The sequence below is a fragment of the Arabidopsis thaliana genome (assembly GCF_000001735.4).
Source record: "Arabidopsis thaliana chromosome 1 sequence".
In the NCBI taxonomy this organism is placed as follows: domain Eukaryota; kingdom Viridiplantae; phylum Streptophyta; class Magnoliopsida; order Brassicales; family Brassicaceae; genus Arabidopsis; species Arabidopsis thaliana.
The window spans coordinates 10,669,250-10,694,353 of NC_003070.9; the positions used below are offsets into that span (position 1 = coordinate 10,669,250).

The 25,104-nt window shown below is 35.0% G+C and overlaps 4 protein-coding genes, 1 long non-coding RNA gene, 1 other non-coding gene and 1 pseudogene across 13 annotated transcripts, besides 5 other annotated features; 3 read left to right on the forward strand and 4 right to left on the reverse strand.

Annotated features, from left to right (window-relative positions):
* Positions 1–879: 879 nt before the first annotated feature.
* AT1G30290 (Tetratricopeptide repeat (TPR)-like superfamily protein) lies at positions 880–3,587 on the reverse strand (the record flags this gene model as incomplete). Of its 2 annotated transcripts, NM_001332887.1 has the most annotated exons (2): positions 880–974; positions 1,151–3,491. In NM_001332887.1, 2 exons carry the CDS (start codon positions 3,489–3,491, stop codon positions 880–882), a joined length of 2,436 nt encoding a protein of 811 aa, NP_001320854.1. The 2 variants fall into 2 exon arrangements, with proteins under 2 accessions (NP_001320854.1, NP_174320.2); NM_102768.3 differs by lacking the exon at positions 880–974 and having other exon boundaries at positions 1,071–3,587.
* Positions 3,588–3,723: 136 nt separating this feature from the next.
* On the forward strand, positions 3,724–6,206 carry AT1G30300 (Metallo-hydrolase/oxidoreductase superfamily protein). 4 transcript variants are annotated; one of them, NM_001332888.1, is made up of 10 exons: positions 3,724–4,028; positions 4,292–4,427; positions 4,618–4,745; positions 4,845–4,992; positions 5,080–5,185; positions 5,272–5,330; positions 5,435–5,470; positions 5,543–5,652; positions 5,755–5,816; positions 5,905–6,206. In NM_001332888.1, exons 1-9 carry the CDS (start codon positions 3,835–3,837, stop codon positions 5,810–5,812), a joined length of 975 nt encoding a protein of 324 aa, NP_001322754.1. In that variant the 5' UTR covers positions 3,724–3,834; the 3' UTR covers positions 5,813–5,816; positions 5,905–6,206. The 4 variants fall into 4 exon arrangements, with proteins under 4 accessions (NP_001322754.1, NP_174321.2, NP_001322755.1 ...); NM_001332889.1 differs by having other exon boundaries at positions 3,743–4,028; positions 5,912–6,166; NM_001332890.1 differs by having other exon boundaries at positions 3,749–4,028; positions 5,901–6,125.
* Positions 6,207–6,239: 33 nt separating this feature from the next.
* On the reverse strand, positions 6,240–6,686 carry AT1G30310 (annotated as a pseudogene; the record flags this gene model as incomplete). The annotated part of the gene is made up of 1 exon: positions 6,240–6,686.
* A 1,393-nt stretch (positions 6,687–8,079) lies between these two features.
* Positions 8,080–8,422, reverse strand: AT1G06323. The gene has a single exon (NR_139062.1). It is a non-coding gene; the product is annotated as an other RNA (long non-coding RNA).
* Positions 8,266–9,010, forward strand: AT1G09085. The gene has a single exon (NR_143465.1). It is a non-coding gene; the product is annotated as an uncharacterized misc_RNA (transcript).
* A 1,819-nt stretch (positions 9,011–10,829) lies between these two features.
* Positions 10,830–13,888, forward strand: AT1G30320 (Remorin family protein). Its single transcript, NM_102770.4, has 6 exons — positions 10,830–11,128; positions 11,460–11,646; positions 11,987–12,601; positions 12,690–13,095; positions 13,209–13,290; positions 13,394–13,888. Exons 1-6 carry the CDS (start codon positions 11,099–11,101, stop codon positions 13,601–13,603), a joined length of 1,530 nt encoding a protein of 509 aa, NP_174322.1. The 5' UTR covers positions 10,830–11,098; the 3' UTR covers positions 13,604–13,888.
* A 2,684-nt stretch (positions 13,889–16,572) lies between these two features.
* ARF6 (auxin response factor 6) lies at positions 16,573–21,739 on the reverse strand. 3 transcript variants are annotated; one of them, NM_001036038.2, is made up of 15 exons: positions 21,056–21,589; positions 20,745–20,969; positions 20,540–20,658; positions 20,356–20,454; positions 20,206–20,262; positions 19,966–20,121; positions 19,797–19,881; positions 19,617–19,707; positions 19,369–19,533; positions 19,165–19,287; positions 19,009–19,084; positions 18,769–18,916; positions 17,450–18,687; positions 17,178–17,368; positions 16,573–17,092 (listed from the first exon to the last, which is right to left on the reverse strand). In NM_001036038.2, exons 2-15 carry the CDS (start codon positions 20,785–20,787, stop codon positions 16,876–16,878), a joined length of 2,808 nt encoding a protein of 935 aa, NP_001031115.1. In that variant the 5' UTR covers positions 20,788–20,969; positions 21,056–21,589; the 3' UTR covers positions 16,573–16,875. The 3 variants fall into 3 exon arrangements, with proteins under 3 accessions (NP_001031115.1, NP_001320924.1, NP_174323.1); NM_001332891.1 differs by having other exon boundaries at positions 20,745–21,739; NM_102771.4 differs by having other exon boundaries at positions 20,540–20,652; positions 20,745–21,614.
* Positions 20,867–20,911: a sequence feature (AT1G30330.uORF5).
* Positions 20,867–20,947: a sequence feature (AT1G30330.uORF2).
* Positions 20,902–21,012: a sequence feature (AT1G30330.uORF1).
* Positions 21,012–21,083: a sequence feature (AT1G30330.uORF3).
* Positions 21,309–21,353: a sequence feature (AT1G30330.uORF4).
* Positions 21,740–25,104: the final 3,365 nt, after the last annotated feature.

The window sequence follows — 25,104 nt, forward strand, 5'->3', positions numbered from 1 at the left end:
GTTGTCTGATAAGTACCTCCAACATCACCAGGTTCACACGAAGAAACCAATGACGAGTTAACTCCGTGTCAGTACAACGAACCAAAATCAACTAGAATACAATAAGTGAGAGAGAGCTAATGCAACAAGCAAGCTATCAGCTTCACTATACCCATATACAGAAAATAATGCATATCTTTATTGATATAGGGACATGTAAGATATACCCCATCAACGATAAGTCATCTATTCTATTTCACACCATAGAATTCTGTCTGTTCCAAAAGATTTCCCTTTTCTTCGCATAATTGAATATCATAACTTGCACATACCTTCAGAGAAAGTGAGCATCCTAAATATATAGAAACTCTTGGTGTTACAGACAAGCCTTCTCAGTTGCATCAACAACTCTTTTCTATATGCACCTTCTACTGTATTCTAATTATGAAGCAGCAACCAACAAAACATAAACAGTGAGGTATACTGAGAATTGTATGAGCTGTGGAGTGTCAACCACCTTTAGGTCACAATTATTCTGTGTTTCTATATACTTATCCATGTTATAGTGTTCTGATCGTTATACCATGGAACACAAACGCAAAGAAACAATCGTGGCATTGATTAAAGTAAAACTTAGACAGTGACTTATCAGTACTTGATTAATGTATGGTGTCACTTAAATATGGTCCCTGCAAAAAGGAAAAATAATCTCACGTTCTTCCTTTCAGAAAGGTTATTTCTTGCCTTCTTGGTTTCCTCGAGCCATTAATAATGAAAATCGTAAGTAGAAAAGTACTGGGAATAACGGGTCGTTACCAGGAAAATATGAAATATAATAACTGGTTTTTGCTCAAACCGGTTTCCTCATGCGAAGACCATCAAAGTAGAAATCCATCACCGCTAACGAAGCGAGAGCTTAGTTGCTTCGTTTAGGATCTGGAGGTTGTGACTAACCAGTGAAAAATACAACAGCATGTTGTTATCATTTACAGCACCTGGACAGAGTTGTATTCAATCAAAATCTCTTTGCTTTCATGAAGTTTGGGGTTACAAAAAATGAAAGCAAATCCAGACAGGTATTACGAGACCATCTACTGTTTTAAGGACTGGGGTGAAATATGACCTCGCTCAACCAAACGTAACATTAGCTTATCTGCCTCGTCAACTTTACCTTTCAGAACCAGTCTCTTGCTAAGCTTCTCACACATCTTAACATCAGGTATCAGATTGCGGTTAAACATCCGACAAGCTACTTTATATGCTGACAGAGGTACACCTTTCTTAAGATAGCCTTCCATAAGCGCATAACATGTCTTAGCATCAGATCTTGAAGCTGTCCTCAGAACTTTTCCCAAAAGTGTATCTGCCTCCTCGAGCTTTCCCAGAACACAGAGCTTCTCAATGACTTGATTATAAATTGTCCTGCATTTCTGCCTCGATATCATCTTCTCCAGTATAGCCACGAGATCATCAACCTTTCCCATTTGGCAGTATCGATGGATGACAGTTCTGTATGTAACAGGGGTAGGATCAATTCCTTTATGAAGCATCTTCTTCATAAGTTCTGTTGCTTCTGCTATTCTACCTTTTTTCCCCAATGTATCAACTAAAGTAGTATAGGTGAAGACATCCGCGTGTTTGTTGATCAGGTACATGTCATCAAGCACGGATAGAGCAGCATCTAGCTCATCGTTCTGACAAAAACCATGAATCACTGTAGTAAAATTCACAACATTAATAGCACAACCCTTGTTCAGACACTCCTCCATGAATTTTCTGGCCTCGTGTGTTCTCCCATCCCGGCAAAGACTCTGGAGCAACAAGTTAATTTCAACTGGGCCTGGGAAAAACCCTTTTAGTACCATCTCTCTCACCACATCACAGGCCTCAGACAATTTCCCTTCCCTTCGCAACCCATGCATAATTACGCTATAAGTAATAGAATTTGGACTCCACCAGTGCTCTTCGCTCATGTTCATCATTTCTCTTGCCTCTAACGATTTCCCAGTTCGGCACATCCCATTTAACAGAGCTGTGTATGACACAGTATTTGGTTTATGTCCATGTGTGTGCATAACCTGAAGTAGCTTTTTGGCTTTGTCCACTTCACCCAAACGACAGAAGCCATTGACAACTGCAGTATAAGTTACTACATCAGGAGGGCAGTGCCCCTTTGACAACATTTCGTTAATGAGATCTTTCGCCTCAGACATTCTTCCCTCTTTGCATAATGCATGAACTATGGCACTATAACCCAGCTTATCAATCCGAAAACCTTTTTCTTGAGCATCTTTTAGAAACCAAAGAGCCTCATCCGCATGATCATGTTTAGTGAGCATATGAATTAGAGTATTGTAGGTGACTTGATCCGGCACCAAACCATGCTCTTTCGCCATTTTCTTCATCAAGTCTCTCACTTCCACAATCCGTTTTTCTTTACAAAGATAGCCCATTATGGTATAGTAACTAACTTTATCCGGCAAACATCCTTTACTATGCATATCCTCTAGTAGTTCAATTGCCTCCTCAACTCGATGCAAGTCACAATAACCTCTGATCATACAATTATAAGTCACTACATTTGGCACTATACCAACAACCTGCATACGTTCTAGAAACCGTAAAGCTTTCTCCAACCTATTCGCTCTAACGAAAACATCAATAGTCGTATTGCAAATCAACAAGTTAGGTTCAACTCCAGCTCTCTGCATAAGAGTCAACACTTTCAATGCATCTCTCAGCTGACCTGCCCTACTATATGATACCATTACACGTGAAAACGCTTCAGGGGTTCGATATATACCTCTACGCTTCATCAGAACGAGAACTCTCCTAGAACCTTGACACAGTTTAGTCTTACTAAGAACCTCAAGCATCGAGTAATACACCATGGGGTCATGGCGATACCGCCATTGACGATCAGCCCAGTAGAAGAACTTAAGAGCAACCCGTTCATCGTCTTGTGAGCGTAAAACAGCGCATACTTGTGATGGTTTAAGGCTCCTTAAAAGATTCCTCATCTGACCTTCATGCTTCGGGTTCCAAGATGACCTGAGGCCAATCAATCTACCTACCTCTCTCACCAAAGGATGTCTAGATTCATCTTCTTCGACATCGAATCTACCAGCCTCTTCTCTCGATTGTGGGATCGATTTCAGAACAGCAAAACCATCATTATCATCATCAAGTTCGTCGCCACTTGTTACATTTCCTTCTTCATCATCGTCATCTTCTCCTAATTCATCAATCTCATTGAACCTAGGGTTTCGAATTTCTCCGAATTCAGGATCACCAACACTCGTAGCATTCAAAGCTGAAGACTTTCCGAAACCCAATTGCCTAAACTCTCCAAAGTGGTCATCTTCTTGACTAGAAGAATCTCCTTCTATCTCTGGACCATGAGGATGTTTCGACGAAGATGTCGAGAAAGATGCTTCGCCATTAGAGCTTATGCAAGGTGAAAATCGGATTAAGGGTTTACGAAGAAGCCGATTAACCCTTAAACTCAACATTAAACTTAACAGACAGTAGCGAGAGCAGGTCCTTCACCAATATTACTACTAAATTCTCAGGTAACACAGCAACGAAGCTGATGATGCATCAGTGAGGGGTGAAAAAGCTATAGAAAGAAACAACAAGTCAAAATTGAAAATACATTAAAACATTCCCAGATTCAAAACCGTTAAGATTAAGCCACGTGACAAACATCAATTAGATAAAAACCGTTGATTTTTAATGTATTTATATCAAACTAATTTGCGTCGTCGACACACCCTTCTGTTACCGCTTTTACGTTCGACTCCAGATTCCTCCTTTGCCGGAATATTCCATACGTAAGAGATATTGAAATCGCCGATGATGGAAAGTTCGATTCCGTCTGAGAACGGCTCCGTTACCTCTGATCGTGATAGATCGGCTCTAATATTCCTAGGAACTGGATGTTCAAGCGCGGTACCTAACGCAATGTGCTTGATCCAGCGATCTGATAATCCCTGCTATGTTTGTTCCCAGTCTCTTTCAATCCCGCCTGAGAAAAATCCTAATTACAGGTACATTCTCATCTTGTACTGATTTGGTTCGACTTGGAGTTTTGTTTTGAGATTGAGATTTGGGATCACTTAGTTCTGTTTAGCTAACCTGTGTGTAGCACATTCAATTAGTCTAGTTTTGTTGTTCTACTTTGATTCATGTGTTGAGTTGAATCATATGAAGCTTTTAAGATTTTCTGTGTGGAGCTTGATCAGATCCATCTTATAGCTGACTTTGCTTGTAGAGTAGTTTTCATTGCAAGAGTTTTTTGTGGTTTTGGCAGGGGGAATACTTCACTGCTCATTGATTATTGCCAAAGTGATGGCAAACATAAATACATTCAAATCGATGTTGGCAAGACTTTCAGAGAACAAGTCCTTCGTTGGTTTACTCTTCACAAGATTCCTCAAGTTGATTCTGTAAGCCGTCATCAATATCGTATTGCTCTACATTATTCCCATTGAGATATTCTTTTTATGAATGCTGTATTCACATACTCGAGATATGTAGAAAGCAAATTTTAAATCTTTGGGTCACTATTTGAGTTTTCCTATCTGTATCTGAAGCTCTCAGTGCATATGAGGATTAAAGTTTTTGCATGAATTGCAGATAATTTTGACTCATGAACATGCTGATGCAGTACTTGGCCTGGATGATATACGTTCAGTGCAACCATTTAGTCCTACTAATGATATTGATCCTACTCCAATTTTTGTAAGCCAATACGCTATGGAAAGGTAAAAACATTTTCATGGTCTTTTGGAAATTTCAGTTTGACCTTTTAGGCTCTGAAGCTCTAGTTTCGACAATCACATGCTTTGTTTTTCTGAAAACAGCCTTGCTGTGAAGTTCCCGTATTTGGTTCAGAAGAAACTTAAAGAAGGCCAAGAAGTTAGGCGAGTAGCACAGCTAGATTGGAGAGTAATTGAAGAAGATTGTGAGAAGCCATTTGTAGCTTCAGGTTTATCATTCACGCCACTTCCAGTAAGTTTCTCAAAGCCTCTGTAGAACTAGTGAATTATGCCTCCCTTCTGATCTATTTGGAGACTCAAATCTTATTTATTGCCGTAGGTGATGCATGGAGAAGACTATGTATGTCTTGGCTTCCTTTTTGGTGAAAAATCAAGAGTGGCTTATATATCCGATGTTTCACGGTTTCCTCCAAACACCGAGTATGGTAAGTCAAACATATTGCTTAGTGGGTCTGCATTTTGGCATATTCGAAGAAAATGTCTCAAACTTTGTTGGCTTTGGATTTAACAGCTATATCAAAATCTGGTGGTGGACAATTGGATCTCCTTATTTTGGATACATTATATAAGGTAACACAAATCATCTTCATGCATTAAAGCTTGAATGGTTATTTTAAATATGAGCTTTATGTTTTTACATCGTTTCTCTTTCTTTTTCTTTACCGCAACTGCAGACAGGATCCCACAACACTCACTTATGTTTCCCGCAGGTTAGCATAATTTTGAAAGTGTGGGTTTTATTTTATGGTTTATGTATGTATGCTTACTTTTGTTTTCTGTAGACACTAGACACAATCAAAAGACTGAGTCCAAAAAGGGCTCTTCTGATTGGAATGACTCACGAGTTTGATCATCACAAGGACAACGAGTTTCTTGAAGAATGGTCTAAAAGGTAGAAAACTAAGAAAGCTCGTAATTACATCATCTCCCTGAAGAATTTTATACATAGAAAGAGATGAGTAATCTTATTTGCTGCAATGTTTTGATTTGTTAGGGAAGGGATTTCAGTAAAACTCGCTCATGATGGCTTGAGAGTCCCAATAGACCTATGAAGAGGTGAAAATGATTACTTGGCTTTCTCATTAACGAAACTAAGATCATTGCCTTATTTTTTATCTGACTTCTGATTCACTCAATGAGGAAGCTTGTAGGTCTCCTTGTGTTATAGAGAGATAGAGAGCGGAGTGAAACGGTTTTGTTCAAGATGCATAATGCTCGCATGGCTTCATATCAACATTATCACTAATGTTTTTGTTTCTTCTTCAAGTTTTAGCTAGGATTTCTGACTAAACGACGATTTTTTAATATTATCAGATATACATGTTAAAATAAAAACAAAGAAACAAGATAATTTTCTTGGGTCACAGAAAACAGTTCATCTAATACCCTATTATTTTCTTGGGTCACAGAAAACAGTTCATCTAACTTTTATTTTAAACAGTTCATAAAAAATGAAAAACACATTATTTTGTTATCTTTTTGTAGAGTAAGAAATTTGTAGATTATAAGGTGGTATGATAGAGTGAGCATCGAGGACGTAAAGATTGGAGATTTGATCACCCTTTCCAATCATTAATCCCTTGGTATGATCATGTATCATAGAAGAATCTTTATCAAACGTTACTCGATAACCCTAATCTTTGGTCAACTGACTAATGCTCAAAAGATTAAGCCGGAAACCTGGGATGTATAGAACATTGTTCTATATAAGAAACTCATATAGCTTTACTGTGCCTTAACCTGTGATTTTAACTCCAAAACCTATAGGTAAAATGTTCTGAATTGTTCATAGTTTCAGATAAACTCTTATTTATTCAGAGAATAGACAAATTTGTGTGAAGTTCCATTCAAAAGGAAAGAGAACCATATGCTGAAAAAACTCTTGCATTTCACTAGTAACCTTGAAAGACAAAAACTGTTGTCAACCTACAATATTCCAGTAACCTTGAAAGAAATAACCCGACATCCCATCAGCTCACACTCTTAATTAAAATATAATTTCAAATTTTAACTATGTGATTTCTTAAACTTATATTAAAAAAAACTGATACAAATACGTACAATCATACATTTATTATAACAATTTACCATATATTTTTTTCCTAAACATGTATTTTAAATATATTTTTCTACTTCATTATTAATTCTCCAAGTAATAGTCATCAACTACTGTATATCTAAGTAATGATTTTAGTTCTATTTTTAATAATAAAAATATAAACAAAAATATGGTTATTGGTTATGATTTTTTTTTTTTTGGACAAATGTTATTGGTTTATGATATGGTGATATTCTATTAGATGGTTAACATGTTGATGTGGACATTCTAAATGGAAAAGAGAACCCTCTTTAAACTATACTATTAAAACCCCATAAATCATTTTCTAACAATATAATTCAAAATGGTATATTATTATTGTTTATATATTAACTATAAATATATTTCTAGGAAGTTATAACACTATAGATCAAACTCTATTTTGTATTTTAAACTAAACTATATTATATGTCTATATTTTAATAGTCATTTGAAATTTTATTGTATTTTTAAATTACTCACTATTGTTTCATATAAAAAGTGATATATGAATATCTTCTTATTCTAAATTTTTTTAAAAAAATATTATAGCCTTCTATTTCAATTCAATTCTTTTGTTCATCCTAAATTAAAGTTGAAGTTTCCTTATTATTCTTTAAAATGGTAGTTCTTAAACGTTTTTTAATTTTATTTTCTTGATAAGTTATTTTTGTTTGTAATCATATAATAATTTTCATTAAGAATCTTTTTGTCCATCTTATATAACATTGATTTTTCTAAGAAATTTTCATTCTTCTTATTTTTAAGACTAATCTAGATTCCACCAACAAGATAATAAAGACTATTAGATTTGTTTTTAAGACCAAAAAAGCTTGACAAAAACTTTTTGGGTAGTGTCTTTATGGACCCACTAGAGAGATGTCTCCATTTCTATTTTCAACTATGATAGTCAAAACTCATGGTTTTGAACCTTTGCGAATGATACAAAATTTCTAAATTTAAATTCACAGATTTGATTAAATTGTAATAGCAATGTGAAATGGACAAAATGTCAGAAAGTGTGTGCGAGGAAAATGAAATATGGTAGTAGTGGCTTTTTTGACTTATCTCATATACCGACCACCAAAATCAAATTGACGCACCATTTCCATAAGCCCATTATGAAACGTAGAATTGGTATTGACATATTTTTTTGCATATGAGTAGAAATCTTTTTCGTTGTTGACCAAAATAAGAGAGAGTACAAACTTTTCCTTGTCAATTGAGAAAAATTAAATAACTCAGCGACCAGAATTGTACATCACAATCATATCAACGTTGATTTCATGCAAAGAGAAAAAAAAATCTAATATTAAAAAGATATAAATGTTTATTTCACTATTTGTAAGAAAGAAAAGAATGCTGTAAAATTAGTCAAAGATCATTCTACAAGACTCCAACCAATAACATATTTCTCTGAAGTTCATACATAGACAAACGAGAAACTCGACAATATGTATGATCAAATTTATTAGTATTGACTTACTAGAGGCAAGAACTATAAATTGAAAATATGAATGATCAAGTTTTAAGGGGGCTATTATCAAAATAGGAACTTATTTGACAAAAAAATTGAAATCGGGCATTTATCAATTGGGCTTACAAGAATAAACATTTTCAAGTATTTGAATTGATGATATTGCCCTTGTGTTTTACTTCTTCTTTCTTCTTCTTCTTCATCGTTTTTCTTCTGCTTTTTTTTCTTCTTTTTCTCCAGAAACTTTAAATGGGTTTTGATCATTCAAAATTAATAGAACCCAAACAAGATATGCTATGTATCTTTTAAGGCGATTTTCGTTTTCGATTTGTGGTAATGAAAAAAAGAAAATAATTTTGGTTTGAAATAGTTGATTCTCTTCAGATGAATTCAGTGGATCCAATTAAACAAGCTTTCATAGAGGAAATTTAAACCCTAGAAGATAATATATATGAAACCCAAGAGTTCTAATCTTAGATTCTCATCAAATCAAATTTGGATCCAATTAAACAAGTTTTCATAGTAAAAATCTAAACCCTACAAGATAATATATATAGAACCCAATTGTTCTAATTTGAGATTCTCATTAAATCAATTTTTTGATGGTAAAGAGAAGAAGAAGATGAGCTTCCCCACCATTGAAGAGAAAACACACGCGTGTGGATCATCATATTATTTTGTTTTCAGATTTGCTTTTATTTTTTTATGGTATTTGCTTTATATTGGAGAGGATAAAATTGTAAAAAATGAAGAGATAGAAGTACTTAAATTTGTGAGGCATATGAAATATGCCTTTTTTGACAAAAGCATATACTTAATTGTGCCAGTCCAATAATTGATCCAGTTTTAAGAGTATAATAAAAATATGAATATATTAAAACGCAAACAGAATGTTTAAGAGTATATCTTATATGCTATAAATTGAAAATAATAATGCAAACTTAAAAGTAAGAAAACATTCGCAACCTAAGTTAATTAATATATTATACACATATCTATAACTAAATATAAGCTCACCATGTGCAACAGTCCAAAATAACTGCCTTTAATTCTTATAACTTATAGAGTTATAGCAATCCAATTTTTTCTTAGTCCAATACTTTTTAGTTCTCTTTTGATAAACAATCTCGTACGTTTTCTCGTGAAGAAAAATCTGTCGTAAAACATGACATTTAGAAAAGAAAGTAATCTCACATATTTTCTGTGCAAAAGCATGTCTTCTTAGGAAAATATTTATTAAAGAAAAAACCATATTTGAGGAAAACAAGGTTAGGCTATAGGAATCTAGCTGAGCTCGAGCCTCGCACAATACGTACACGCTCGTTATTGTTTATACATAAATACATTCGTATGTTTGAATATTATAATCCCCCATGAAACTATATACTGTATTTAAAACCTATAATCTTCACACTTTGTTTAATATAATCAGGCGATTCTAAATTTATAATCCTAAGATAAAAATTTATGATAATGTGATGTGTAGTAGTAAACAATTGATGAGAGAAAGAAGAAGAGAGGTAGTCAACGGTCAAAGTGACAGAGAAACGTAATGCCCTAAAGTGGAGAAAGTGTCAGTTCTCGATTGTTTACGTTTCAGTTGTCAGTACTCATTTTTACATTTCATTCCAAATCTACACTCATAACCACTTCTTCGGTTTCTTCTTTAAACAACAACAACAACAACAAAAATATACATTTATTTGAGGACAACAAATATTACCTTGTTCTTTTATTTTTCAAAATCATAATTACTAGTGTAGGAAAACGAATTCTCGTGACCAAATTCTAGATATTTTACTAACTTTTCCATCGGCTCATAAGTTTTAATTTACTTTTTACCGGATTTTTTACTCTGAACTAAACAGGCAAATACTGTATATTGTTTTTTCTTACAAATTTTAGGTTCTGTTTTATTTTAATTATTATTATTAAGTTCACAGTGAAAAAGTAATGATTCAGTTCATTATGACGAGTGGTGAGATCGACAGATGTAATAATAAATCCCCCTGTTACTAGTCTATTTATAGACTCTTCAGATATCAGTAAATCCACATAAGTATCTTTATAAATTTTTCTTTTTGGCATTTAGTATCTCAAGTTTTTCTCTTTTGTTAAAATTCTTTATTATCTCAAATAATTCAAAATTCATTACACTCAAATGAAACTTTGTTACAGTATTCTAATTTCATCATCTATCCATCAATTACGTTGTATCTCTATATAATTATATTGAAGTATATAATTGAAGTATATAATCAATTAAAATGTTCTTTTTCCCAATATTTTCTCCTATATTAATACTATAAACGAAAGTCGTTTTCGAGATTTAATTTGATAGAAACAAAATTGTTGTATTCGTGGATAACAACAACAATATAACAAAGTACTCATAAAAAAAAAGATGAAGTTAGGTGACGTGTCGAAATCAGAACGGTGGATATGAATGATAAACAAGCAAAATGTGGACCGGCGTGCACAGTCCTCCATCTTCACTTTTTTTTTTTTTTTCTTTGGTTCTCTTCTCTAACATAAAATACAAAAAAACTATTCCCAAAAAAATATATAAATACAAAAACAAATTCGTCTTTTGTTCAATCATTATCATCATCTAAAAATTCCCAAAAGCCCTATTAGAGAAAAAAAGTTGAAGCTAGGAGTTAGTAACAAGTTAGAAAAAACCCATTTTGTCTCTCTTCTTCTTTTTCAGAGACAGAGGAATTAGAGAAAGCAAGCTTTGTGTCTGTAAATATAAAGAGATAGAGAAAAGATTTGGCATTGGCAATGGATTACGAGAGGATACAGAAAGTGCAGGTTAATTAAATTTTTATCTATCTCTCTCTCAAGTACAAACATTTCTCTGGTTTTCAATCTTCTTGTACTTCTCTGTTTTGTCCTTACTATTACACTCTTTGTACATTTACGTTACAGTGAGTTCCACTTCTACCTTTTAATTTTCCTCTGTTGAAGAATTTCTGGGAGGAAGAGATGAACTTTAAATAATACAATTCTGTTTCAGAAATTTTCGTCCTTTTTCTCTCCTCAATTCAACAAGAAAAAGTTGATTTGTCTATCTTTTTTTTAATAGAATTTCATAAAAATCAAGAAAGCTCAATATTTTTAGGTTTTTATATATATATTGCAGAAGAGTATAATCTCGCCAACGAAGCTGAGAATGAAGCTAATGGGTCCACTCAATAACATGAAGCGAGAAGGATCCAAGTCCAACAGTAACTCTTCAAGAACATCTCCTTCTCGTCTTCAGATTCCAGATGACTCCGAGTTCTCCAAGAACAGCTTGTTAGCTTCTAACTCTTATTCAGACGACGATGGTAATAGTTAATCTTCTCTCTTCTTCTTCCATCTCTCAGTTTGATAAGTTAAAGCTTTGAAGGAGTTGCTAAAACCTCTGTTTTTGCTCTGTTTTTGGCTAAAGTTTGTGTCTTTGACCTGTTCTTGTTTCGTCTCTCTGCTTTGTATTACAATTGAAGTCATTTAGTCGATTTATGTCTTTACTCTGTTTTGTTCTTGAACACTTGGCTAAAGTTTGTGTCTTTCCTCTGTTTTGGTCCTGAACATTAAGCTAAAGTTTGTGTCTTTGTTCTGTTTTGGTCCTGAACACTTGGCTAAAGTTTGTGTGTTTGCTCTGTTCTTGTTACATATGACGTCTAGTGGCAGCTACAACTACGGATATAGAAGTAGCTAAGCTGCCAAATGAGCCGGTTTTGTATCCAACCGAGAACGATAATCAAGGCTCAAAAGATCGGTGTGAAGGTGTTGTTCCAAGGGAAAATGATCAGCCTAGACTGCAGCAATTTAGGAAAGGGGACTTGAATATGGCTTCTCCTCATATAATGAGACCTCAAGAAGATGAAAACCTTGATTATGACAGTAACGCTAGCTCTTCAAGCTTCGAGTTTCACCGAGCTCGTGGTGAGCGTTCGAATCAGAATCATGGCTCAAGAGGATATCCTTCAAGACAAATGCCATCTAAATGGAATGATGCTGAGAAGTGGATAATGAGCAGACAGAACATGGTGATGAGGAAGAACGGTCAAGGGAACCGAATACCTGTGAGAATTGTGCCTGATAATGCAGGTTACGAGCATAACAAATCTAGGATGGATCTGTGCCAATCCTCACAAGTTGATGGGTTTGAGAAGTTCCCTAATGTTGTTCCCTCGGCGCCACATCCTATTCTAACTCAAGAGTATGGAGGAGACTCGTTGATTGACCAATCCACACAAAGCAATGATCTTGCGGATTCATCACATGATCATACAACAGGTAAAGAATTAGACTAGTTTTTTTGTGAAATTGTTTTAATTATTAGAGCTTTCGGAGCTTGACAAGATAAGTGTTTATATATGTGAAGGTGGTCCTGCGATTCGTTCGGTATGTATGAGAGATATGGGAACCGAAATGACACCTATACCGAGTCAAGAACCTTCAAGATCTGTGACACCAGTTGGTGCAACAACTCCTCTTCGTAGCCCGACTTCATCTCTCCCTTCTACTCCTAGAGGTGGCCAACCAGAGGAATCTTCTATGTCGAAAAACACAAGAAGAGAACTATCTGAGGAGGAAGAGAAAGCGAAGACGCGAAGAGAGATTGTAGCTCTTGGAGTTCAGCTAGGGAAGATGAACATCGCCGCTTGGGCAAGTAAAGAAGAAGAGGAGAACAAGAAAAACAATGGAGATGCAGAGGAGGCACAGAAGATTGAGTTTGAAAAACGAGCGACTGCATGGGAAGAAGCAGAGAAATCCAAACATAATGCGAGGTCTGTCTGCTCTTATGACCTAAACCAAATATGTTGCATGTCCAGTGGAGAAACATAGTGTAAAAGACTTAAAATGTGTTGTTCTTTTCTTTCTGAAACTCAAAATTGTTTAGGTATAAGCGTGAGGAAATCAGAATCCAAGCTTGGGAAAGTCAGGAGAAAGCCAAACTCGAAGCAGAAATGCGACGTATAGAGGTATGTGAGGCGGTATCAGATTAAATTTTCTATTCTCTGTAACTTTTGCTTGGTCACTTAGACCAAAGTCATTGATAAAGCATTGCTAAACTTCTGTTGGTAGGCTAAAGTTGAGCAGATGAAAGCTGAAGCTGAAGCAAAGATAATGAAGAAAATTGCGTTGGCTAAGCAAAGGTCAGAAGAGAAACGGGCTTTGGCGGAAGCTAGAAAAACCCGTGATGCTGAGAAGGCAGTGGCTGAAGCCCAATATATTCGGGAAACTGGTAGAATACCGGCATCAAGTTACAAGATATGTTGTGGTTGGTTCTCATGAGGCATTGGATTGAGTTTTTGGTCTTCTGAGTAAACCATGATTGGATTCTCAAAGCCCCTTTGTGTAATATAGAAATGGAATGCATATTATGTTGCATAGACTTAAAAGAGAATGCCAAAGATTGTGTCTTAAGTTAGGGCTTGCAATTACCTTTAGAAACACGTTAACTAGAACTGACAACAAAACCAAGAAAGCCAAATTACTGGAAGTGAACTTTTGGCGTTAGTACACACTTGACCTCTAAAGAGTAAAACAAAAAATTTAGTGGTTTACTTTCAAACCGACCAGCAATTGTAGCTCTATGTATCTAGAGGCCCTCTTTGGATTACATTAGCATATGTGGGCTGTGGTCCATGGACAATGTTAAAACGATCAAGAACAATTGTTGATCCAAGAATTTTCATTTGTGAAAAAAGATTCGAAATGTTATAGTATGATCTCCACCTTTGTTGGTTTAAGTCTTATTCTGCAACGGCCCACGATTATTTTTCTTCTCCATCAAATTTTTTTTCAAAAAGAATTGGCCAGGAAACTTCAAAAGATTAGTGGAAGGGCTAAACTTTCTTAAAAGCATGGAAGATTGTTATACAAACTTGTGAAGACTTATCGAATATAATTGTTGATTCCAACTCAAGTAGCTTCTGCTAAAAGATTTTTTTTTTAAAAACTAAAGCTAATATTTGTGATCAACTATGTCATAAATGAGGTTGAATGATTTGGCTATCATATTCATATATAGAGAAAGAAAATTGGTTTAGAAAACTCGATTAAGAAAGTTTGGTGAAAATTTTGTAGAAAAAAGCAATATCATTGTTTCTCATTTAAGTATGTTGTGTGGTAATTGAAACTAAATTATAATTACCGTTTAAACACATTTATAGAAAGTACTCATTTTCTTTCCTAACTCGCTTCAAACCTCTAGAAACATTGGTGGATAGGAACTAGGACACTACTAGCTATGCTTTTGCTTAGGTTGTGTAGTTTTGTGGAAGTTATGACATATAATATTCTAGATTGGATCGTTCGTTAACAATGCATGGTTGTACCATCGCATGGAAACCATCCTTACAAAATAGAATTACATATGTTAAAAGGGATCACTCAGTGAAATGGTAACAGAGTAGTTAGTACAACGAAAGGATGGTCCAAAGAATTTTATTTTTTTCTTTGGTCTTACAACTCAAAAAGTGCCTTTATATTTACTTTGTTCAAAAAGTGCTTAGACAATCAATAATATCACATTTGACGTTTTCTGTTCGTCGTTTTTAAAAGAGATAAATGAGAAAGATAGTCGCACAATAACAAATTTCACATATCCACTCAAAACCCTTATCGCTAAAAGCTTGTTTTGGTTATATTCATTTTAAATTTTATACATCTAGATATAGAAATTTAGGATATTATTTCCATTCTACTACGGTGGTACTCTGATTCTGAACACTGGATTTATGGAACTAACAGTGCAAATATCATTTGATTATTTCTACTTGGTAATGAGACCGAATTAGAGATAGTACTACTAGATAAAGGTAAGGTCTTCAATAGCAAACTTTAAAACAAGTTATCCATTCGATCAACAAAATTATTGAAGCTTGAAACGTTTTCCTTTTAAGATCAAATTACGGCTATATATAAGATCTTATCACAATGGACTGATCATGTCCTCTTCCAATGTATATTCATCAATGAAAATAATTTTAATTATAGAGTAATGCACTCATGCATGTTTTTGAATTAATGAACTCAAAGAGTTTTATTCGTCCACTTTCAGCTACTTAATCCCAAATTAAACAAACAAGAATTCTAGATATTAAAGTCATGAAATTCTAATAAGATTGAAATTATATAGTTATGACATCTATCAAGAAAAGACATACGATTCTATGTGTAGTAGACAAAAGCTATGATCTTAGATCTTCATTTGAATATATTCTTAACCATGTAATGAATGGCTACTACATCCTATGAAACTAAAATTAATAATTGATTTTGTAAGATGAAGAAATACCTTTTAAAAGAAGAAAAAAAGGTAAAAAGAAAAGAAAAGAAAGAAGGTGAGAACTTTCAGAATGATGGGTCACCATGCACTATTTAATTAGGGCTCATGAAAGTGCCCTAACTTGTGTCATCTATAAATGTCCCTACCACATGCACCCAACATTATTTTCAACCATTTCCAATTTCTTACTTAGAATATATAGTCCCACCACTAAAGATTTATGTGAGTCACATTCATACACCACACATCAAAACCAAATACTTACAAATATCTCTTTATCAGATTTGTTATTTCTTTGACTAAATATCATATATAAAACATGGTCTTCAATTAATTGGTCACTCTATTATATATATATCCTAATGGACAACCAAACAAAAATAATATCAAATACCAAACTAAATCATAAATTCTTCTTATACTATTCAAATGATGCCCATTTCATAACTTACCTAATCCCATTCCGATAAAACCGAACAAGAAAAAGTTATATTGCAAGATATTTTCCAAATTCACAACAATTTCGATCAATTATCGAAATGACGTTTATTTTCTCAAGTTAATAGGAGTTAGATTTCCTTTTTTACCATGTTATAATATTCTAATTATCTTAACATGAAGACGCAAACAAAAACCATACTCATTCTACAAATTTCGTTTCATATTCTTTGGTGAAAACTAAACTTACTATAAACGATATTGTGAAAAAAAAAACTTACTATAAACGATAAGGGCATATATTAATTTACCTACCAATAAAAATGTCCTACGAACTACGGATCGATACGTGTCTAGAGATAAAGTTTTTGCTGACGCAAAATGAGATCTAATTTTAGGGTAAAGCCCCAAATTGCGGGTCGGAATATTTTGGTGTTTCACACAACAAAACCACAAAACGCTTTCACTTCCAATAAGGAGATTGGGACCCAAATCACTTTCTCTGTGGACCATTTTAGTCAGACAAAGTCTTAATGTAACTCCAAAATAACCCTTCACTATCATATTGATTGAAGAAATGAGTAAGGAAAGTGACATATATAGAGTTCAGTAAAAATATTCATATAAGAAAAAGACCAAAAGATCTTATAATTACAGTATTACGAGTCGACAGAGGGATTATATAGTTTTTGTTTCCATCAAAGGCAAAGGCAAATCTCCCTTTTTTATAAGTAATAAAGAGAGATTTTTGCTAGTAATTAAACTAAGATGATCTCACTACTAATTTATAAGATTGAAACTTAACTTGAATAAAAAGGGAGGTTTCCATCTACTTCTAGTAGTTGAATGAACCCCCAACTGATGCGATACCGTTACCGAGATTCCTCGGGTCTGACCGGTTCCCAAAGTCGTCACAGTTCCCGTTGCTCGGGAGCTTATCGACATTGTTGGAAGATGGCGCGGAGTTGAGAAGCTCAAGGCCTCTTTTTCCCATTTGTTGCACTTCTTGTGGTGACAGTATCTTAATGCACCACACGCTGCTCACAAACTCCCTGTCGATAATGGTAAATGCAGGTAAATAAACATGGAAATGGACAAAACCAAATGCGGAAATGAGGGATAAGTTAATAAACTCACGGCCAAGGGTCATCGCCGAGGAGAAGAACGTCGTTCTCTCGGTCAACAAATACAAGCTGCCAGCCTGATCTCACAGGGTCTTCTAATTGGCCTTCGAGGCCAAACATGCGAGCAAGCTCGCTTCGCAGCTCGTGGTAGCTGCTAAACTTTGATATATCTAACGATCTTCCAAAAGACCCTGACTTGTACACCTACAAAAACATTTCCGGAATCATCGCTATGCATGCAAACAAGAAGAACATTTTGGGTAGGGAAAAGAAATAAAACTTTACCTTCACAAAGGTGTTAGATTGTGGGTTCTCGGAACCGAGGTTTTCTGAGGATTGTAGAAAACCCGATTCATCTATGCAACTAGAAGGTGTTGTCATTGCAAGATTACCCGAGAAATCATTGTTGAAATTAGATGATGTGAAGGGTAAAGTCGTGGAGTCACCACCTTCAATACCAATGCTTCTAAGGTTTGACATTCCGTTCGGCATCAAAAGAGAAGATGAATCTATATTGACTCCAAAGAGAAGATGGCTATGCGGGTCTGAGGCGCTTCCTTCTTGCTCGATCGAGCACTCTCTACCACCGGGAAATGGAGGCAACGAGACAGCGTTTGGAGGAACGTTGCTTGTGTGGGACTGTCCCAGTTGCTCCAATACGGATTGAGTGTTATTATTACCGGCTCCAGAGTGCTGGAACGATGAATCAACTGCAGGACGCTTTGATGGCCAACCGGATGAAGTCATTGCAGAGTTTGTTCTAGTGAGGTGGAGCAGTTGAGAAGATTCGTCTTGAGAGAAGTTACTGAGAAGAGTGTGAAGTGGAGAAATAGGATTGTTTCCTCCGTTGGTATCGGAGAAGCTTTGCTGATGACACAGAGAGGTCATGGACTGGAGTGGTGACGTGTTGGGCTGAGAAGCAGAACCAAATTGAGACATAGCGGAAACAACAGCAGCACTGGACGCAGACGGATTATGATTATCCACTACTTGCTGCTGCTGCTGAGAAAGATGATTGTTTGACTGTGATTGAGCCTGAGACTGAGGCTGGTGGGTTTCAGGAACGCCAAGATACGCCTGTTGCTGCTGCTGCTGAGAGAGTTGTTGCTGCTGCTGTTGAGAGAGCTGCTGCTGCTGCTGTTGAGAGAGCTGTTGCTGCTGCTGTTGGGAGAGCTGTTGCTGCTGCTGCTGCTGCTGAGAGAGTTGTTGCTGCTGCTGAGAGAGTTGCTGCTGCAGCATCTGCGGCTGCACTAAGGACGGAGATTGCATTGAGAACCCCGGCGAATTTTGGAACTGAAGAAGTGAAGCAGCAGCTTTTGCAGGATCAATGCCTCTCATGTCTTGAAGGGCAGCTGCAGCCATTGCTTGGTACACATCATTTTGCATACCAAGCAAGCCCGACGTATCAAGTCTCGGCTGCATCCACGGGTTTACTCCCATACCTTGAAAGTTTAGAGATTGGAGTCCTCGATCCCACATAAGCGGTGAACTCATACTCATACCCATATCATCTTCTTTAAGGCCTGCAACCAAAATTAGAAGATATAAAAGACTAGAAATAGAAACCTTTCAGAGATTTGTTAAAGTTTTGAAATTTACAATACCATGGAAAGATGGGAGACCAGGAGGCCACGGCCGTTTAAGCCTGAGAGGAAAAGGAGATGGATACATAGGGAATGTTGTTAAAGGCTCAATCTCCCACAATGAAACCCTTGGCTGTCTCTCTCCTGCAGTAGATTCGTCCCACCCAACCTGCATTTTGATCAGATGATGAATGATATATGTATACGAGAATGCAAAGACCAATGAATATTTTCTACTAAAGGTTTGGTTTTGAGCTAAACCTTGACAGATCGCCAATGCGAATTAGCCCAACGAGTAGGATCTAGATCACAAATGCCAGTTATTGTACCCATGTACCTGACAACAAACGAAGATTCTTAAGGACATTCAGCAGCAAAAAGCAGAGTAAATTATAGGAACTCTGATAATTCACCTACCGACGAACACTAGATTCTTCAGTTTCAAACAGCATCCTAAACCGCATACCAACAGAGACGCGAGTGTGATAAACCGCTTTCACATACTTAGCCAGGGGTATAACAAACTCTGATGGACTCGCCCTGCAGAAAAACCGAATCCGTTTGATGCAAAACGAAGAGAATCAACACATAAGTGCATTCATAAGGTACTTAAGACGATACCTCGGGTTATAGAAGATGGTGAATCGGCTGTTTGTAGCGGCAGCATGAGCTGCTGCAGCAAGAAGGCCTAAATGCATACTGTCACTTGACAAAACAGATGAAGGCATGACAGTTTGTGGTCGGTTGGCTCGTCTTATACCAAGAAGTAATTGATTCTTATCGTTCCTAGCATTACAAATACTTGAGTCAGTTTCATGATTTGAATGTAACACTTAAACAAAAACCCCAATTTGAAAGATGTTTCTAACCAGATGAAAAGAACAGAGTCACCAGCAACAAGCCTTTTAGCACTCACAAATACGCTCCAACCCGTGGTAAGGAGATGTCTCTTTGGTTGGCCTATAACGCAGAAACAAATACAGATTAAATAAATCTCTTTGTTCTTCAGCTATTAATAAGAACTTGGATTTTTCACGAAGAAAGCTAACCTCGGAAAATATGCCTGAACTTCCATTCATTATCATGCAGATCCCTCGCCATTAACTCTTGAGCTGGTGGCTGCTGCGAGTAATCCTGAAGAACACATAAAATTTTATTGTTAAGGAGGCAATAGCTAATCTTGAAAGTAGAATTCATATGAACAATAAGATGAATTACCAAGGGAGGGAAAACTTTCTCAGCAGCTCGGCGAGGTACAGAAAAACCTCCGTGAGTGCTTGTATCACTAGCAGTCAGAGTTTTACAGAAATAGTTTGTAGGCTGTCTACTTGGGACACCTAATTCCGCGGGAAGGTAAGGATCTTTTTGCTCTTGCTGCATTCAAACCAAGCAAAGAAGGTTCAAAACACCGACAAATTCCACAAAATTAATTATGAATTACATAGTAAAGTCTCATACCGCATTCAACGGTTGCAAAGTCATCTGTGCATAGACTTCATCAGTCTCCACATCAGCCTGAAATGGTAAGGAATCAAGTTCTTAACTAACACACAAACAGAAAAGACACTTAGAAAAGTTTGTCATAAAAACTGATAGTGAGTTCCTTACATGCATTGTAACATTATGAAGCTGACAGATAAGCTGCGGATGCAAGCTCGGATAATTTGGTATATGAGCATCTACTTCTTTGTTGGTCGAAGCAGCAACCTGAAAACCACAAAACATTCTCAAGTAACCTGTAACCAAAAAGGAAAGATTTGAATCCAAATCATAAAAGGAAGGAGACAAAAACCTGTTCACTGTGACCTTGAGGAAAATACACAACTCTGCTTCCAACAGGAGGTAGTGAGACAAGAGGACCAGCACAAGCATGCCAGAGCTCAGAATTAAGAACTCTTTTCTCTCCTGTAACTTTCAATCCAAAACTCACAAAGTTAGTTTAAAATCACTATTTGCTAGAAGTATCAAAGCAATAGAGAGAGAAAAGAGAGAATTACCTTCATGAGGTTGAGGATTAAACCCAGCTGAAGATAATCTCATTTTTTATTCTAACTTAAAAAGCAAACAACAAAGAACAAAAAAAAAAACACAACTTTGTTTCTTCAAAGATCCAAAGATTTCAAGATGCCCAAATGTAATTATGAAGAAGAGACACTAAAAGCATAACTTTTTTAACTGTTTCCCTCCACCTCCCACCCATTCACCAACCAAATCTAAAAACCCTAAAAAAAACAGATTTATTTCTTCTTCCCTGAAATAAATCATCAGCCAAATAAGCTCGCAATCTTGGTCTCGCCGACTTCAAAACCGCTTCTTCGAATCTTCAACTCCTTCATACTTGTAACTTACTTAATCCACCCCACTCATAACTCCCACTTAAAATTGTAAAAAACAAAACTTTGATAGTCGTTTGGGTTTCTCCAGAAAAACCCACCACCGCCAAAAGCTCAGAAGCCAAGAAAAAAAGAAACACAGATCTCGAGCTAACTAAAACGACAGAAGCTGGTGCCGTTTCTTCTTCTATAAGCTGGCTTAATCGAGATCTCAGGCGAAGTATATGATTAATGCAAAGATCGGGAAATGAGAAACAGAGAGATATGGGGCATGCACTTGCTCAACTGTTGCAGAACATGGGTACACAGAGAATAATCAAAGATAGACAAAGATAGAAAGAAAGAGACTGTTTTTATTTTTATGTTGAAGAATGATTTTTTTTTTCCGGTAACGAAATACGGCGGCGACGTGACGGTGCTATAATTATTTGTTTATTCTTCTCTCTGCTAAAGTTTTACTTACTTCTCTCTCTCTCTCTCTTATTTGAAATGAGAATCAGAAGAAGAAGAAAGAACGACAATGGCTGTTTTTTGACCCGAACCCGAACGGAGCGGGTCTTTGATTTTCTTCTAAAGCAACTTGTTGTTCTGAAAGGACACTTAATTTACTAATTTACCCCTTATTTCCTTTTTATTTACAGTTTGGGACTCGTGCCTTTTTTTAATTTATGCTTCTCCCGAATTTCAAAACTTCGTTGCGTCGTCCATGTAATTAAAATTGAGTACTATTATGGTTTTAATAATACGTTATGGTACAAAGGAAAAAAAAAAAAATAATAATACGTTATGGTACCATCATATATTATAGTATTACATGATCGTATTTCTTACTCTTTTTTTTTTCTTTGTCATAGTAGTTTTATAAAAATTATGTGTTGTTGTAGATTTTTTTCAGCTAGTGGATGACCAAAGGCTTTTTTATACTAGAGTTTTAGTGAACTATTGCAAATAAAATGAATCAATTTGTTTTAGGAAAAATATCATTGCTGTAGAAATCCTTTGGTTTACTGGTCAAGGTTTAAAAGTTCTGTTTGGAGTACATAAGTACTCTTTCATTGGCTATTTTATTTTGCCTCATTATTTGATTGTGTAATGTGAAAATGGAAGTGTGCGAATTACAGCAAAATTTATTTTATATAGAATATAGCAATAAGTCAATATATATAGACAGTGAAATCACCTGATAAAAATGACAGGACGTGCTTTTAGGGTTTCCTGATTCTATTTTTTTTTTTTTTATGTATATAATAGTAGTTCGAATTGCATGTAGAAGAGGGTATAATTGGTAATATATATGTATAATACACACTTCCTCGTTTGGAAATTTGCGAATCTGATTTCTTCAGCTATATATTGTAATAAAGAATATACGTGTTTTTTCTTAAGATTCCAATAAATTTTAATTAGATAATTTTATCCGAAAGAAAGAAAAAAATTTAGAGAACATGAATTTTGATTCCAAACAATGGAGATAGTGATCATTTACCTAGGGGAAATGACAAGACTGCCCTAAGAAGGCACGTGCAACTTCTTGACGTAAACAAGGGTAACGTTGGAAACAGCATTATATACAAATAGATCAGTACCATCGCCATATCTTTTGTAGATTTTATTTATTTATTTGTATTAAATTCAGTTGCATTATTGTCAGTTGCTAGAAAATTCGGCTAATGTGTTTTTATGCAAGAAAGTGATATACGTACATAAAACATCAGCATCAAAAGTATCCAACTAGCATTTGTTTATGCAACTAATTCTTAAGCAAAACCTTAAAAATTTGCGACAAATTAGAAACGTAGCTTATAGCTAGTACCCTAGTGCTTGTTTATTATATACAGAGAACATGTTATACAAAATAACAGTTATTACTTAACATTTTCCCACACAAACAAATATAAAAATATAACAGTTATTAGTTATTATATACACTAGATTTCACAAGTTATGTTTTAAAAAATGGATATATAGAATTATGGGTGAATTTAGTGAAAACAATGGAAGATTTCAGAATTACTTAACATAAAAAATTAAAAATGACAAATAAGGTGACTAGGTGAGTAATAAATAATTAAAAATTCGCTTTTAGAGACATCTTCTCATTTCTTTTCTTTTTTGTTTTTGTTACTTCATATTTCTCTCTCCCCCCTATTTTACAAATAATTTATTTAGTATAATCAACATATGTCAATTATCATGTTAAACTATTAATTTTTGTTATGTTTCAATATGAAACTAATTTTGAAGGCATCATCGATTATATGTCATGTATATAACAAAGCGTAGATTTGTAATTTTTGTAATGATGTTCCTAACATAGTTTCCTGGCGGCCAAAATAGTGCTTCTTAGTCATACTTGATCAATTCTGCTTACAAAATCATTCATTGACTTTTGTCATTCTCGTATTCGTATTGCAATGGAAATCAATTTTGATATGAACCAAAACGAATTTGTGAATGGTCAAATTCTTTTAACTAGCTATCACACCACTCTATACGTTTTGAATTGGGTCACAAGATTCTCAAAAGCGAAATCTTTCTTTATTAAGAACAGCCGGTATGTATATACGAATATGTATTAATATATTTCTGTCGGCGATATATACAAAGTTGAATTGACGGGTAATATATATTATTAAAATACGTATAGGATAGATTTTCGACGTCAAAATAGTTATGTAGATACTATTATATGCGTAAGAAGAAGAAGAATAGGACAGTGTATGGTTGTCCCTAGAAAGAAAGGAAGTGAGCGGTGTACGATGATGGTTATGAAAACAAGGAATGAATCGTAGCCGTTGGATCAAAATTACGAGTGGGCACTCACATGAGTTGGAGATGGGACGTGACATAATACTAAAAACGAGAGAGTAGGGCTTCTTCCATTGGTCTCTTTCACAGTACTTACGGTGTTCCATCGCTACACGCAATTACCCTTCCCTCCCCCACACTGAATCCACACGTGTGGATCCTTGTGTGTACTACACACATTTATACGAAAAATATCCATATTTATTGTTCGTCGACTGTTATGAGTGTTATGTTAATGGTAATCCTATACTATTATGGTACCTAGATTATCGTTTCAATAATTCTGAATCACAAAACTGTTACTATCAACTTGTTTTCAGACCACTACTTTTTACGGTTTTAAGAATCATTCGATATCGTTTACTATTTCTTAATCCCAAACAAATTTCTACAGTTTTATATCATCGGTAAGATCATATAATTTAAAAATTACTAAAATCAGATTAATTATCTCTCTAATATAAGATCTACAACGCGTATATCATTATTCGATCGGTACAAGGATAATGTATTTGGAAAGACCAAAAACATAAGAGTTGCATTTTTCATTCGTTTAAACATTAGAGTATTTCTTTTCTTAACATTCGTTTAAACATGTGTTCCCATAACTTAATTCAATAACTTAAATTGAAATATTTATATATATATATATATATGTGTTCCCATATATATGTGTTCCCATTCCTTTTCAAGTTGTGAAACTTGTTTCTTTTCAAAACCACAAATTACTGAATAAAGATGTCACTCGATCCGAAAAAAGAATAGTAGATATAGTATATTCAAAAAAGTTTATGGCAACCTATCATACATGTTTACCACATACTATTAGTACTCCATTATTTCTTTGTTCCACATCAATATATTTATTCAGAAATATAATTGATCATGCGAGTGCATCGTTATTTATAAAGACCCGAATAGTACAATTTATAAGAGGAAGGATGGATCTTAAAATGTTCGACACTACACAAAATGTTGATGGCTAATGAGTAAAATGCAGTCAATACAAAACAAGTGTTATTCTTTTGGTAAAATGGAACGTTCGTATATATAATTAAGTTAGCTACTTTCGACGATTTTTTCCTATTAAATGTAATGATATAAAAAGATTATAGCAGTACGTGAAACATTTATTTCGATCAACTATATTAACATGTACAGTAGTACGTTTTTAACAATCTTTCAAACATTTTTTTATGTACTAGCTATTAAGGCG